Source organism: Phasianus colchicus, chromosome 4 (genome assembly GCF_987193195.1).
Source record: "Phasianus colchicus chromosome 4, bPhaCol1.hap1.1, whole genome shotgun sequence".
Taxonomy (NCBI): domain Eukaryota; kingdom Metazoa; phylum Chordata; class Aves; order Galliformes; family Phasianidae; genus Phasianus; species Phasianus colchicus.
In genome coordinates, this window is record NC_143439.1 from 5,715,426 (window position 1) to 5,732,847 (window position 17,422).

General features: G+C 37.1%; 1 protein-coding gene across 4 annotated transcripts in view; it reads left to right on the forward strand.

The window, feature by feature from the left end:
- Positions 1-17,422, forward strand: part of TLL1 (tolloid like 1) — a 132,883-nt gene that overhangs the window by 72,349 nt on the left and 43,112 nt on the right. For 3 of the 4 annotated variants that reach the window (XM_090138484.1, XM_090138486.1, XM_090138485.1), the window contains 4 exons: positions 3,920-4,098; positions 5,833-5,938; positions 8,792-8,916; positions 14,441-14,556. In XM_090138484.1, the coding sequence (XP_089994610.1) occupies positions 3,920-4,098; positions 5,833-5,938; positions 8,792-8,916; positions 14,441-14,556 (526 nt within the window). Of the gene's footprint in view, positions 1-3,919; positions 4,099-5,832; positions 5,952-8,791; positions 8,917-14,440; positions 14,557-17,422 lie in introns of those variants that run through there. The other variant, XM_090138487.1, reaches the window with a different exon arrangement.

Consider the following 17,422-nt stretch of genomic DNA (forward strand, 5'->3'; position numbering starts at 1 on the left):
TGATGATGCTTGGTGGGAGAATGCAAGTTAGCAAACAGAAGATGAAGAAAGAATCACACCATATATATATATATATATATGTATTTCTTGCAGTATGGACAGCCAAACATTGAAGCTGGTTGCTCAGAGAGGCTGTGCTCTCTGTCCTGTGTCATTTTTAATGGGTAAACGCCTGAACAGCTGGCTTCTGACTTGATATCTGACTGTTTTAAGCAGGAGGTTGAACTAAAGTGCTCCGTCCAACCCTTCCAACCAGAATTAAACAAAATCTGTTTGTGTTTTTTTTTCTTCCAAATTTAGTACTTTACCCAAATTTAGAATTTTCACACACTGTATGTGTTTTATACTTTTCTGTCTATAAAGCAAGCATCGAGCATAGTTTTTTGTCCAAGACCCATATAACATAATCACCATAATGATGTGCATAACTTCAACATAGGTAGAGAAGCACAACTCATTAATTTCAACTAATATGGAAATGGTGACGTACTCTGAAAGAACGTGGGTTACTTCATCTGATTGATTTTGTTTTCTGCCATGACTTCCTGTAGACTGCCAAGCTAAGCATTGAAAGCTAAGTATGAATATTTTCTAGAAGATTTGAAGTTTGGGGCCTAGGACTGTGCTTAACAAATTAATTTGATGTACATAACACAACTGCCTATGCCAGTAAATTCAGAATTCAACACTGAGAGCAGTTTTTTAATGTCTTCACATTAATGAAGTTTTCTGAGAATGAAGTTTCTGCAGCTTCTGCGACTTTTGACAAAGTCTGTCCTCAATCATTCTCCCTGCAATGGGATGTGACAGTAAATGATATTGTGTGCAAAATTTAAAAACAACAACAAATCTTCTTTTGCATCCAAAGCGTTATTATTTGACAGACACTTATCATGCTAAACATGAGTGAATGAGAGTGTATGAACTTTGGTAATTTCCTTATGCTGATAGAAAGCTATTCAAATAGTTAAGGAACTAGTGAAAGATAAGTACCCAGACACAATAAAGACACTGAACATATTGTAGTGCTTTAATTATGTTTACGTGTTGACTTGTAGCAATAGTATTTATTCAGCAAACATGGGGTCTGAAAAATATGTTAAACAGAGCCATGTCAACATATTAGGTGCAAAGGTGAAATCCACTGTGGAATCATGAGATAAAGTAGTGTAATTACTCTAGATTTTTATTTGAATCTTATTTCTGCTCTTCGTCACTCCATTTTATTGCCCATGTTATGTTCTAGGGCATATGTTAAGGCAGTACTTTCACTACAATTATTTATATCAGTGCTTATTTCTATACCAAGTATTGTACATACTTGTTTTCTATTACTGCAGTTTGTAAGAGTATGGAAATAAATACCCTCATGCTCTTTATTTTCTTTTGTTATGGTGTGGAGGTGTAAACCTGCAGTACACAGAATGATGGTGGAAAGTCTGCATTTCCTTTGCTTTTTAAGTAGTCACTAGTGAACACCTTAAGAAATTCAAGTGTGAAAGTCACGTTATTGCACAACCAGAGTTGGAGCACAGAGCCTAATTCTGTACTTAGGCCAAGGAAAATGGTGATTCATACCTATGCTTGGAACTGCCTAAAGCAGGAAAGAAAGAGTTATAAGTTACGCTTGTTTTGAGGGTAGGAGTGTTTGAGAACCAGTCAGGATAACATCAAGAGGAGGTCACTGAGATGACCAGAGGGCTGGAGCACCTCTCCTATGAGGAAAGGTTGAGGGAACTGGGCTTGTTTAGCTTGGAGAAGAGAAGGATCCGGGGGGACCTCATTGTGGCCTTCCAGTACTTAAAGGGAGCGTATAAACAGGAGGGGGAACGGCTGTTTGTGAGGGTGAATTGTGACAGGACAAGGGAGAATGGTCTTAAACTGAGACAGGGGAGGTTTAGCTTGGATATTAGGAGGAAGTTTTTCACCCAGAGGGTGGTGAAGCATTGGAACAGGTTGCCCAAGGAGGCTGTGGATGCCTCATCCCTGGAGGAATTCAAGGCCAGGCTGGATGTGGCTCTGGGCAGCCTGGTCTGCTGGTTGATGACCCTGCACATAGCAGGGGGTTGAAACTAGATGAGCTGTGTGGTCCTTTTCAACCCAGGCTGTTCTATGATTCTGTGATTACGTGACAATTAATTTTCCAAGCGGTGTTTTTAAGACAGCTTTGGAATTCTTAATGCAACTCTCTGAGGCTGTTACAGTAATGTTTACTTTATAAAATAAATGGGATTGCTTTTATAATTTTAAGGTATTACTGTCATTTTTTTTGATATAGCTATCCTTCATTTTATTCAGCTGTGCAAGAACAGTGTATGTTTACTAAGGACATATATAACAAGCTGAAGTGTCATGACTGTACTCCTCTAATATTCATATTTGATGGATTTAGTTGTTTTAGACAAAAATCAATGAAGCAGCCCAATTAAGACCGAATAACCAGCCAATTAACGAAAGAGGAAACTCCACAAAACCTGAAAGGGAGCCAGTTTTGGAAGGAATAGATTTAATATACGGTTGGAATTACCTCCATGGCTGCCCCTTTTTTATTGACCACAGATATGTATGAAGGATTGGATGATATTCCATGCTAACGTTGGCCTCCTCAAAGAACAAATACAACATAAATGTTACATCAGATTATTTTTTTTTTTAAAGGAGGAGGAGGTGGAGGTGAACTTCTACTCAGCACAGTTCTATTTGACAGAATGCAGAATTACAGAGCAGAGATAAGAAATCAAGTTATTATTAAGGAATATAATGTTGGCTTGTAACAGTTAAAATTTTTTGAGGTGAAAGAGAATCACAGTTGTAGGCTGTTAAATCTCAAATTGTCTTAGATTTCTGCAAAATTTGCTCTGTTCTCCCTTTCTACGGTTTTGCTGGCTTAATCAGCAGATGTCTTTTCTAATGAAAAAGGAATCAGACATCTCTGATAAATGTTGACACTGTGAATGCTGAAAAGGTGTAATTTGTGAAAGTGCAGCAGAAGAGTAATGAAACACAAGAGCACTTGCAAAGCATATTTTTCTTTTTTTTTTTTTTGAGGGGAAAGGGGGATGGGGGGAAATATGACTTTCTGGGACTAACATTCTAAAAGTTTATATTACAAGAAAAGGAGTGGTAGAAGAAATTATTCACTCGTATTAAGAGCATTCAACCTCCTCATACAGAGTTGTTGCAAATGACAGTATACATCATCCACAGACAGATAAACAGAAAATATAGAAAATATGGAGAGATTGTTAAGAGGCACCACAGGGTGTTACATCTCCAGCAGGATATCTTCTGCTGCTTTTTCAACTGTGCACTAACAGATACAAAATGACTCTTTTAATGGGCTACCATTTCATTTGCATCATTTTATAAATAGAATTAGTAAGGAAGGGTGAATTTTCAGGTCAAAATATAGGAAACTTATCAGAACTGAGTGAGCATTCCTATGGTGAGTGCTTTCAAGATGTACAGCGGAAGTATAGCATGGAGGGAAGTGTGTGCATACTTTTTCCTGTTCCTTCTGCATGTCTTTTTTGATGATGTGTGGGCAAGAAAGCAGTGATGTACATGAATGAGATGGTACTTCACTAAAGTGGACTTTATTAATTCTTTGAGTGCAAATGCATTACTGTGTCATATGGAAGTACAAGACCACAAGGGACAGTTGTGTTAAACACGACTAACATCTTGTGGAAGACCTTGGAAAAAAAAATAAAATAATGCATAAGTTCATTATAAGGTATTTTGAATAATAAGTAAGTTGTCATTCCAGCACCAGCTCTAGAGTTTGAGAGACTTCACAAACTTCACAGTGTGTAGTTCTGCTGTTTTTTTTTTTTTTAAAGGCATTTTCTCAGATTTTAACTGAATTTCCTAAATAAGAACATGAGAACATTCATCTGTATTTGTGTTTTAATTGCAGGTGCTGTTCTTATGTGGGTCGAAGGGGAAATGGTCCTCAAGCTATATCTATTGGCAAGAACTGTGATAAATTTGGCATAGTTGTCCATGAACTGGGTCATGTGATAGGTTTTTGGCATGAACATACACGACCAGACCGAGATGACCACGTCACCATCATTAGAGAAAACATCCAACCAGGTGAGATGTTCTAATAAATGTTTTTGGGGGATAAAAGAACTGTTCATTTTTTGCTGTTTCCTTCATTTGCTTGAGTTTTTTAGAACTGAATGCTCAGCCACAATAAGCATTTGTTTTTCCTCTTAGCTTGACCAATCTCAAGAGGATTCACAAATAAAGTACTGCAACTAAAATATAATCTTTTCTAAAGATCTGGCCAAATAGCAAGCCATGAAGTACCATTGGCTAGAAGGAGAGAAATAGCAATCATACTCAGAAGGTTTGAAGGAAACTATTACAATTAAAGCCCTTTAAAGTCCTATTTTTCTGTGGTTGAGAAAGGCTTTTTACAGTCATACTGAATGATTATTAGAGACATGCTGATACCTGTTTAGCTGCCTAGCAGGTTGAGATTTGGAAGGGAAGCTGAACGCTTTGAATCTGTGACCATGTTCCCATGATATTCAAATCTGAAACTCTGTTATCTGTGTTGGAAGAAAACTAGGCATGCTCCATTTGCTTTGTTCATACGTACAGCTGGTCTTTGTGAAATGCTGATTTTGAGCTTTTTGACCATTATCTGCAGGGTTTGAGAAGGGATGGAATTAGAAAGTGTCCAATGGGTAGCTTAGATTGTCTATCCCTAAAGAAAATGTTTTAAAACAAAATAGTTTTGGGGTGCAGTAAATCTTGTGAGAATCCCACCCACAACAGTGAGAGTGGAAGGGATTAGATCTTTGAAGGTGTCTTCAAACCTAAGCCATTCTATGATTTTCCACCTCAAAAACAGCTGGAGGAAGTCTGGCAGCTAATTCGCACTTCCAAGAGTCTCTGAAGTCCTAAAGTCCAGTTCCCACATCCAAGTTTTCCATCTACCCTCTTACCCATCAACTTGCATAGATGCTGTTCGAGTGCTCATCTGTTAGGTTTTTTCTCTGATGGGGAAAGTAGATCATAGTACCATCGTCTGCCTCCTGCTTTCCCCTTTCAGTTGTCCCTCTAGCTTCTGACTGAAAACACTTCTTGTGCTGTCATTTGAGGCTCACTTGTTGAGCTTGAGTTTCACTAAATCAGATCATGACCACCAAAGTATTTGTTTTCTGTTATACTACACAGATGAAGTTGGTTAATAACATTAATCCTACTGCAGTTGTTTTTTCATTTGTTAGTTTTGCAAGACTCCAATATGAATATGAATTGGAGTAAGGAGTGCTTTGTGTCCCTGTACGAATGATTAAGTCAAAGAATTCTGGATCTGGAATTATGAGTGAAATATTATTATTTTGTTCTACTTGCAATTTAAATTGCAAAAGCTGAACTCCTGAAAAAGTGACTTGTTTGTATTTGCAGTACACAGGTGCTCAGCCTGCACTGGAGTAAAGTCACTTTAGTATCAGTCCAGAGAATCTAAAATAAAGAGGATTCTTCAAAAGTTCTTGCTGTTAAAGCAGCAATTATTATTATAATAATATTTCATCAGCTGAAATTAAGAAACAGTCCAGCAAATTTTCCAGATTCTACGTGAATTATAGCATAATGTTTGGAGACTTCATGGTTTATGTGAATGAGAACAGTCTTTCTAAATATCAGAGATTTCAGAGATGTCTGCTGTCTTGGTTAATAAAAGCACAGTTACTTCCAAACAATGACTGAGATTTATGAATGTCAGCTAGTGATCAAGTTGGGATCCTTGATGTTTTTATTTTTCCTTCTCAAAAAGAGATATTAAAGAGAATAATTATCAATCATCCTTAGGTCAGGAATACAACTTCTTGAAGATGGAGCCTGGAGAGGTGAATTCCCTTGGGGAGCCATATGACTTTGACAGCATCATGCACTATGCCAGGAACACCTTCTCAAGGTTGGAGTCTCAGGTTATACCTTTTGACTTTTAATTCTATTCCTCTCTGTGAATGCTAAAAAATGTAAATTTATTTGTTTATTTAAAATTATTTCATAATCATTTAAAATATTCTTTGTAGCGCAGTATACTTACAGCAGTAAAAACACAGCTTGTTTAAGTCAGAATAATTAAATGATATTTTTGAACACATTTCTGCTCAGTTCCAAAGCAACCTACTAGTCTTGTTTCGGTTCTTTAGATTTTAAGACAAGATAATCTAGAAACATCATTTCATAGTGCTCGTCTTCTTTTGGTAAAACTTCATATTCCATGCATGTTTGTATTTAGAATAACCAAATGATTGAAATGGTTAAGTGTTTTAAGTATAACATGATCTGCTCTCTTGGAGAGAAATGTCCTCTGATGCATGACTTCTGAATAACTGTGGGTTATGCAACTAGAACATGTTATGGTAGTAGGAAATCTACCATGCAAACCACAACCTTTGCGAAGGGCTGTAGCCAACCATTTACAGCACAGGCTGCAGTCCCTCCTGTATTGTTTGTACAGATCGGTACTGTCATCAAAACTTTATAGAAAGATGTTCTGCTTTTTTCCTCCTCTTGCTGACAAGCGCACTCCAAACTTCATGGGCTTGCTCTGAAACACTGAATGGATTTGAGAAGCTGTACAGCAAGCTGTTCTCCTAGGCTAGAAAAAAGTAGAGCAGGAGTCTCACCTGATTTCCTGTCATATTTCATATCAAGTTGCAGTCCAACTTTCTACTTCTCTGAAATTAACTAGAGTAATGTAGATTTAAGAAAAACTCTGAAAGAAAACCTATGCAAGGACCTGATGGCATGTCACATAAAGCAAATACAGTTTTGTTTGGTATTAAATAAATGATCCCTAGACAAACTGAGATTCAGAAATAAACTGAAGACCACCAAAAACCTCACCAAAATGTGTTCAGCATATACATTCTTCAGCCAGGAAGAGCAAGGAAATTGAGTCACATGAGGTAGATGTTAGTCATATTGCTTAATCCAGTTACAGATGAATTACCTTAAGCTGTAAAAAGCCATATAAAATAGAGAAATTTAACAAGTTGGAACCCTCCAGAGTCTTAGGGCAATGACAACGTAAGATAATTTGAATTCTGGGCTCTGATCTCACCACTTTCCAAGCTGGCAAAAACTGATAGTACCATGAGTAGGCATGCCCTGCCCCAAGGTGCAATAGGTTGTTAAGTCATGCTGTTTAAAAATAACCTTCCAAACCCTGAGGTCATGTAATCGATTTGCAGTAATTTATCTTGAAAGCATGAGTCATGCCCAGTGTGAAATATTGCCAACTCTACTCTGGATAAGTAGGAGAAATTGCAAAACTTCGTGAAGTTCTGGTTGCACACGATAATACTGTTAATGCTTTATTAAAACTGTTACCAGTTGTTCTTTTTATAAAGTACATATCAGAATAGTGCTGAGACATCTGAGAGGATCGTTTTCACATTTTCCAAAATAGTAATGGCATCTGTTTCAGATTGTACCAAAAATCAGTGAAAGATACAATTATGATTCAAAGATAACATTTTTTTAAATTAGTAACGTCCCTTATTACTAGAAACTGAATAATACCATAAATACTTTATTTTAGAGTTCAGCATAATTTAATGTCCTAAGCTGATTTTTTTTTTTTTTTCTTTTTCCAAAATCTTTAGTGATGCCACAAGAAATCTGACTGGGTTAAGAGAGCACTATGTACCCCGATACTCAAAGTTGTTCATTTATTATCATTTAAAAAGTGATCTATTTTAATAAAAAGCATTCATAACTACAAAGATCCTTGCTATGGATTCGTTTTTTGGACCTACTTAATCCACATGTAAAAACAACAATTTTACTTTTCTGTACAAGCCCTGCAAGGACAAAAGATAGTATCCAAAAATTAAAGAACAAGAGAATACAAGAACATATTCATCTATTAAATTCCATTTTATTGGAATTATGGATTTTCAAATCCTATAACATGATAACAGAACATCCTTGTATTTTCTTCTCTAAAATTGACTTTAGACTACCAGAATATTTTGATTCATATTTAAAATTGGGGATATTTTGAGTAAAAGTACACATTTGGAACAAATGTGCTTCTCTATTACTCCTAGTCATTTAAGGTAAATGTTATGGAAATCACTTATGGTAGGGAGACATGTATTGTTGTAGAGCAAGCGAAATGTGGCAAGCAAGCACTTATATTTAATAGCATCACTTATATTTTAATGGAGCAGAGTGAGATCTGTTATAACACCTGACAGAAAAATGGTTAATTTAAAAAAAAGAATCCAATAAAACCAGGAATAGCTTCAGATTACTGGCTGACTTCTTATTGCATTGGCAGACAGGACTGACTTTGCTTGCTCTTACACATGCAAGTCCAACATTAAGGCTTTAAAAACTTCATTAGGAATAGGAACTTTGTGATTAAGAATTTTCTGACAGGGACCAACTTACGTATTTTTATTTAATTTTACCATTATTTTTTTCAATATAATGAGCTGAGCTGTAGTGCGTTTTTCCCTGTGTAATCAAAATAATAGAAAGAGTTTTCCATTCTGTTGTCTAGCAGAAAAACTAACGCTTTCACTGAAGAAAGATTCTTTTTTGATAACTTTGCTCAAGGTTTGTCAGCCCAATGAATTTTTCTGACTTGTTTTCTCTATTTAAAGTTCTGCATTTTACCCTCTTACTTACGCCGAATGTAAATTTTAGGTTTACATAATAGCATAATTCATGCATCAAACTCTGCAAGTTTTATGACAGAAACCTGATAGGGTTTTTGGGGTCTATTTTTTATTTTTATTTTTTTTAGGGGCATGTTTCTGGATACCATTCTCCCTTCCCGTGATGATAATGGTATACGACCTGCCATTGGCCAGCGTACCCGTCTAAGTAAAGGAGATATTGCACAGGCAAGAAAGCTGTATAGATGTCCAGGTATTGCACCACAAACAAACAAAAAACACGTACTAGCAATTGTTTGACTTCATTTTTTTTTTTTTTTTTCAAGAGGAATGATAATATCTTTGAGTCAGTTGCTTTATTAGTCTGTTTCCACGTTGGCAACTGACGTAGGCAGTAGAAGAGCTGAATCATGAAAAATCTTTTAGGTAATGTCTCTCAAATGCAAAGCACTTATGGACAGATTAAACTACGTGAAACAACATTTAGTTTCGTTCCATTTCAGTATGTTTTCCTTGATTGGAAAAGAAACAATGCTTCATGGTACTTCTGGTTATGTATTTGCAGTGTAAAGCTTCAACTGTACAATTAGGTAGAAGAGTTGCTTTTAGTATATGTCAGGTCTGGGGTCATGTTTCTTTTGAATTTGAGTGGAGGCAGAATGAGCACATTTAAATGGTTGCAGTCAACTCTGAACTCAGTGTAGTTTTCTCAAAATTTCAGAAGTTACTACAAGCCAGGATATCTAAGTTGTAAACCATCTTGAAACAGGTTTTGCAACTTTCCTTTTCCTCATGGGGGTTAATGAAGTCTCAGTAACTTGTTTAAGTCAGATATATGGCTACTTTTTAGCACCTGATCAATGTAGAAGGACTATAAGGAGGGATCAAGACTGAAGTGAGGGAGCTGCTTTAGATTTATATCAGCATCAGCACGATCTACTGAAGATCTGGGGCTTCTGATACACATTGTATTGCTGAAAGATGCTTTTAGTTTGTGCTACAAGTACATCAAATTATAACTGTCTATATGCAGAGAACATGCACAGTGTTTCTGGCTCTACCAGAGGATAAACTAACACATTTTCTTCAGCAGTTATCCCTTTTGGATTAAGTTTTGTTTTGTTCTTTTGATACAGACTGTACTTGAATAAAAGTATTCTCACAGGTAGCATTATTCCTAATAAGAGTACATGGAGAGCAGTTATTTTGTAAACACAGAGAAAAAGTTATATTTGATAAAAGATAAGTTCTGAAGGCAAAAATAGCACATGGAATCTAGATCTCTGTGAATATAGCTAGTGTCTTATATCCCTCTGATTAAAAGTTAGAAAGATAGAAAAAGAAAACCCTCAAAAATCACCTTGACAGTTGAGTGCATAGATGATACTCTAATAACTTGAACGTGCAAAGATAGAATGTGCTTTTTGAGCTGAAGTTGTAACAGTTACTCAGAAAAAAAAAAAGTGCTTTTCATATTATTCACAAACACGTATGATAATGAACTGTCATTTCTTTTGAAGTTTGCACAGTCTTGTTGAAAGTCAGTTTCGTGTTGTTGTAAAAACATTGTTGCTCAGCAGTAGTGCACACTGTAAAATTTGCAGTACTGGTGAACGCGTTTCAGAGGGATAACAAAAATGATGAGTGGTTGTGGGATCAGGCTCCTTTTCTGTGCTACACTTTGGCAAACTTTGGGATAAAACACATTAGTTTTCTAGCCTTACTTTGCTGAGCCAGCTTGTAAAAGAGAATTTTAAGAGAGGAAGGGAGAAAAAGGCTGAAGGTTTTGATACAGATTTTACACGGTATACTCTCTAACATCACATTTTTTCAATTTATTTTTTTTAGTTACTGAATAACACACGACACAAAGTTAAAAACCATCACCAAGAAGACAGTAAGGAAAGCAACTCTGAAGGTTCAGTGGTATTTGTGATCTAATAAATGTTTCAGCAGATAGCAAGGCTGATAGTTCAGACACTATGCTTTTGATTCTGTGAAACATACATGATTTACAATTTATAGCAGTAACATCCATGACATTGTTTTTGGAGATGTGCTGTATCTCCTGTTTCAGACAAAATATGTTAATCATTGTGTCTGCCTATGATACCACAGCAGTGAATATTTCAGACATAAATAATAACTGCATTTTTTTTTCACGCGTTCAGTTTTTTTACTTTAAATGTAATACCGTGAAAACACAGAAAATAGTGAGTCAAATCAGGGTTTTCCAGAGATACAGGCTTCTTTGATGAAAAATGTTGCAGTGTTGTGCATGTTTCATTTGGAGATCCACGTGCTCCTACAAGTAGCTTTTGGCTGGGGAAGCATGCTGCATTTTCTGGAGCCCATGAACATAAAGCTGAGCTTGGGGATGCTGGAGAAAAAAGCTGATCAGCTCAGTAGTGAGGCAGCTGAGCCTCTTCAATAGCTTTAACTAGGCAGGATAGTCAGGGTCATTTGTCAGAAAAGGACTTAGTGACTGAGAAATGGATTTGAGGTCAGTGAAGCTGTCTTTCATGAGCTGAGCAAGTGCCAAGACTCAGTGGTCTATGAACAGCAGGTTTGATTTGTTTTTACGTTCTTCTTACGATGCTACATGTATTGGCCAGATGAGAGTGGTGGTGTACTGGCTGCATAGTTAAACACTGGCAGGCTTCAGTAGTGGAAATCACATTCTGTAATATAATCCTGGTGTCTGCATCTACTCCTAGTCTTTACAGAGAGGAGAAAAATATTTTCCCTTCCATTACCACAGGAAGACCCATCAAAAGACGAGGCTTCTCAAGCTGTAGATTGGCTTTTGGTTGGAGTGTGTATGGGGGGGATAGTCAAAGTGCCATTTCTCTAAGTGATCTGAACTAGCAAAAGTTGAAAATGCAATCAGTTTCTTTTACATGAAACATGCTAAAACTAGATCTGAGGAAGATTAAACAAATGGCCATTACTCTCTTACTACCGCTGCCTTCCTTTCTTAATGAGGAACTACAAAATCACAGAATCATTAAGGTTGGAAAAGACCACTAAGATCATCCAGTCCAACCCCAGCCCACCCCCACCATGTCCTCCAACCATGTCACTCAGTGCCACATCTACCCATTTCTTGAACACCTCCAGGAACACTGACCCCACCACCTTCCTGGGCAGCCTGTGCCACTGCACCACCACTCTTGGTGTAAAGAAATTTTACCTAACCTTAACCTGAGTCCATTGCTAATGGATTGTAGCTCACTAAAATACCTAGGATATACTATTTAATAAACTTAATCACAAATAATGTAGTTGTACAGCCCAGTTGCAGAGATAAACCTTACATTATTTAACGATGAGATTTTAACTGTTTTAATAATCATGAACCCATTGCAGAGAAATGTGCTTTTAAGCAAGAAGCACCCAAATATCAACTTATCAACAACAGCTCTGGAAGCCAGCCTGGTACTCTGATCCCACAGATAATTAATTCAGCTATTGATTAGTATGAGCTGTTCTTATCACATATCCCTTGAGTAACCAGGAGTTAATTAAATGGTAAATACTGTGAAATACATAAAGTCCAACCTTATTTTATAAATTCTGCTTGTGTTGATTCTTAGTAGAAGGTATCATATCAATTTTTTTGTTACATTTGCCTTATGTTTAGAAATTTTCTGAAAATTTTGATTTAATAGAGAGCTCCCAGGCATTTAATATGGATATTAAATCACTGAGTGAGCTAGCTTGATGCTATATAGCTTTATTCTTCAGTTCTTACAAAAGGAAAGCCTTCAATGGCAGCTACAGTTTTGTGTCTGTATACAAGTTCTCTGTATGGAACACAGCAAAAATAATCCTGTCTGTGCGAGTGAGAGGAATTCTGAACTGGTTTCAAAGGTATTTTTCTCTTTATAAAATGAGTAACTTAAGGACTGTAAGATAAGGGCTAGTTATGCCAGGATCTTCAGATATGATCTGATTTTTAAGTGGTCTTGTGTAGAGCCAGGAGTTGGACTCGATGATCCCTATGGGTCCCTTCCAACTCAGGGAATCCTATGATTCTTCCTTCTGTCTTTTAACTAACTGCAGGGCTGCATTTAATCTGACTGCCTTCCTTCTGAGAGTACCTTGATGCAGCATAGCCTCCCTGGAGCCATGCATGGAGTGGGGAAAGAATGAGAGAAGGTTCTTTGTGCAGTGAGCAGAGCATTTGGACTCGCTTTGTCTCTTTGGGTTCTGCTTTCCTCTGCTCAGTTATAGCTGTTTTACTCTTGGCCTTCTCTTAGGTGCTTTACATATTCATTGTAAGCTATGATACAGCTCAGTAGGTCTCAGGGAACCCAGTACAGCACTCTGTAATTTATTCAAGTTTTCATTAATTGCCATGTGAAAAATAAATTGCGGTTAATTATGGGTATAGCATTTTCACTGGGAAGATTCTATATAGAAATAATTATTTAGCACTGAATACCTTTTGTATATATGTCATTTCCTTTGGATGCCTGCAATTTTGAAGAGAAAAAAAGAGAAAAAACCTTTTTTTTTTTTTTTTTTTTTAATGAGAGGAAGAAACTTTTTTTTTTTGTCCGTTTCATTTCTGAAGGACATGGTGACAGTAACTTCGGCTATTAAATTTTTGGGAGGCTGTGCCAATCTTTTTCTTTCCTCACAATAACCATTTCAGTGTCAGAGAGCATATTTAATGCCTTGAATGTAGCTTATGCCTGATATTACGGTGTCGTTGTCAGATTACATCTTAGAAGCATTTTAACACGACAGCCCTTACAGCTGCATTGTCTCTTTGTCATAAACAATCTTTTGTCCCCTTTTATTTAAAGATTTTCCAGATCATTTATAATTCATTGAGATTTTGATGACACATTGGTTCACCTGCTGGCAGTGGTAGTGCTGTCATTTGAAAGCACTGAAGATCTGATTACGCTGTCAGTCATGGGATAATACTCTCCAGTTCACATGCCTTATATCACACCTGCAGATCAGCAGGTGAAACAACTTGATTGATGGTCAAAAAGATGACTGACTGAGGTGTGACATCCCACCAGAATCAGTTTTAATGGGAGAGAAGAGCAGGAGCTTCTAATGATGTGTTTTAGAGTGAAGGGGAATTACTGATCAGTCAGCCAGCAGATTGTAGCATGATTGACAGGTGAGATATGAGTGCTAAAAGCTTCAAAAAGAAGGAATACAAAATCTTTTGGTCTTTACATTTGCTTTGCTTTACTACCCTCACCTCTGCAAATCATTGTTGCAAGAGATTCTGTTGAATGTAAGATTTAAGTTTTCTATGCCAATGTAATTGTGCGATTTTAGGTAAGAGCAGTCTCTCATGTGGGCGAAGTACTGAAATAAATGAAGCCACTGATGAAATTGCAATGTGGTGCCAATCATGCTGTGCCAGTTTTTGTTGTGGTTTTGTTTTAGCTCATAAAGGATGTGCCTGAGGGTGGGGCTAACTTTTTTTTCCTGCAAAATAAAGTTACACGTATAATTTTGCAGTTGACTGGCAGCAGTGACATTTTTAAGACTGCTCTAATTTTGGCTAAGTCAGCAGACAGTACACAAGTGAAGCAGTTCATGGAATAAAAACATCCTGTGTAAGATGGAATGAACGTCAGATTGACTTAAAATCTCTGTTTTGAATAAATCATAAAATAACTAGTCTGTTTTCCATTCTGCATCTGCAGTGAGTTAAATGGGTTCTAAATAGATACTGGAAGGACACATTTTTCTCTCTTAGGCACATTCAATTTCATATTTTTACTGTATTTTGATTCTTTCAGCCTGTGGAGAAACACTGCAGGAATCTACAGGCAACTTTTCTTCTCCAGGATTTCCAAACGGTTATCCTTCCTACACGCACTGCATATGGCGAATCTCTGTGACCCCAGGGGAAAAGGTATTTTTACATTCTCTCAGCTAAAGGTAGATATTATTTTTAGAACAACATTTTGTCTTTGTCCAGTTTTTCACTTACGTTTAAAGCTTGCGTGATAGCTGAAAATGATGGTAAGCTGTAGAGCAGTGTTTTGAATGGGATTGTAAAAGGTCCGCCATTGACTTGGCTGTGGTCTATGGGTTTACTTCATCCATTTGGTGGCTTTCCGTGTGAAATGAAATTCTGATTTCAATCTGCTACATGTTTGCATCATGAAACCCCTTCAAAACTGGTTTCTAGTGCATCTGGTCCTTCAGTGTAGAGAAGGAAGAAGTAGTTCAGGCTCCTGGATGGAAGCACTACGGGCCGGGGCAAGTTTTGCTGCCTGGGGCTGGGAACTCCTTTCTGTACTGAAAGCAATCTTTTGAAACCTAAATAAAGGAAACAGATTTTCATGTTAGATATTCTCCTATGTCGTTCTGGTGCATGTTCTTTTAATTTCCAGGTGTCAGTGTCAGGAAAATGCAGTCCTCCCCCCCCAAAAAATGTATATACATATAAAGAGATTGGCCTGGGAAGAGCAGTAATCTGAGGAAAGAAGTGTGCTATGCTGCTGAAAGCAAAACCTGTTCTTCTTGTGTATGCTTTCAAAACTTACTAGCTGAATCTTGTTCTAAATTATTGGCTCAAATATTAGCCTGCTTCAGAATAAGTAAGGATAAAGAGAGGAACGGCATGTTTCACCCGAGATAAACTATGCAGGAATAAATACATTTCTTTACTAGAAGCAGTAGCCAATATTAAGCAAACACAACTTAAAGCCTGAAATACAGGACTCTGCATCACTGGAGACTCTAAAGAGGAAAACAGAGCATTTGCCCCAAGATATTCAGTTCCCCAATCAGCACTGAACATAGTTTTTCCCCAGCTGGATTACTTTATTTCTTTCAGGTTAGGGTCCTGGAAGACACCAAGAATATGTGTCCCTGATCTGCTAATATATCCTGAGGAGCTGTAAGAGTATTTGCCAGTATGAAGGATGAGAGCAAAGTCATTTGGAATGCATTCACCCTCCTGTGGGCAGGATCCAGAGACAGGAGGAAAAATAAACATGCTCAGAGGGCGTGGGTGGCTCTGCAGGTTAGCAGGGAAAAACAAATGAAAAGATGAATAAGGAAAGGGTTGCACAAAAGATGCAAATTAATCTGGATAGGTAATTTTATATCCCCATTATTTGTGTTGCTTCTTAGACACTGCATCTTAACAACCGAAGTGGTTTAGGTTACTTTCCTTCTTCTCGGTTAAAAAAAACTGAAGTGTTCATCTACAGTTATTGTTGGCTTCTGGAAATAATTCTTATGTATGAGATGGAAAATATGTGTAAAATTTATAGCATACTCAGAACGTTGTGCAACCGTAGTTGTGGACATCAGTGCAACTGTAATACTTGTAATACTACTATCATGTCTTCAGATTGGAACCACTACTGGAGCTGTACAAGCTTAAGCCTCTCTCTCAAAATCAACAGTGTAAGGAGACCGGCTCCCTTCCCATTCTAGCCTCCCCTCCAATGGAGAAAATGATTAAACCTTGTTTTCTAGTTGCTGTCTGACATGATGTGTCCTGTCCGTAGGGCACTGTTCTGACCTCAAGCTCTCATAGTCTCCATAGAATTCAGCAAGAATGACGTAAATTCTATTTGTGCTAGTTCCAAAAAATCTGTTTTGTCAGTGCTGTTCCCACAGGAATAGCATCTTATTTGAAATAAAGGATACTATTTGCAGCAAGTACTTGATGTGAATATCAGATAGCAGAAAAGAGATATTAATGTTAATTAATGCATGTAGCACAATACCTTGGACACATGTATTGTGCTTGATCACAAGTTTTCTCAGCAAATGTTTGCTAACATATTAACGTTATGAAGGGAAATAAATGTGTATGTAAATTTATATCTCCTTTTGTTTGCTGTTTCGACCCTAACAGATCTCAGAAATATTGCATGGGGGTTAGAGTACGTACAAGTACATCACATCGTGTTCTGAAATGTCAGTGAGCACTTCAGTCACCTAAAAATAAACTGAAAAAGCATCAGTCCAGATTGTCTAGCTCTTGTCTCTTATTTACTGAGATTCAACATTGTACTGTTTGAGCATAGTTTAAAGGACTCTATTCTATCTACTCTGTGCTGCTTCCTACAAGTAGAGGCACCTCTGATCTTTGGCAGGAAATTCAAAGGAGGATGGGATTGAGGTAGTGTACAGTGGCTGCAGTTGTTTTATTGATAGAGGTCATAAACTGCCAGCCCAATCTAAAATACTCACGTCCCTATGACTAAAACAAGGCAGTTCATTCACCCTGACTTTTTCCAAAGATTTAAGACTACAGAGTAAACAGCTGTATGTGCTGCCAGCTGTACACAGTATATCTATAGAAAGAAAAATCTCTCTGGAAGGATGGTGCTTTTAACACTGTTTCCCCTCAGCCAGAGCAAATATCTCCTTCTGGTGCGGAGAGATATTTCTGACATGAGGCATTTCAACTGTGCCAGTGCTTTTTTGTATCTGTCCCTTTGAATAAGCTACATTACCTTCTATTTTTCATTAACTTTTACAATTAATGATGAGAGAGGACAGATAAGTCTTTGGTTGAAATGGAAAAAATTCCACAGGAGAAAATTTACTTTGTTCTACTTAGTGTTTGCTATATATCCTAGGCAATAGGAGGTATGATATTCTCTTTGAAGCTGCAGTAGTACAATTAAATCAATTGTGTAATCAATAATTCTTTAATTGTGCTGACTAGCACTCTCTGATTGCTATTCATATGAAGACTTTCAGCTGCCTTGTTCCCTTGAGCAAACTCTACCTTGTCTTTAGCTCTTTTA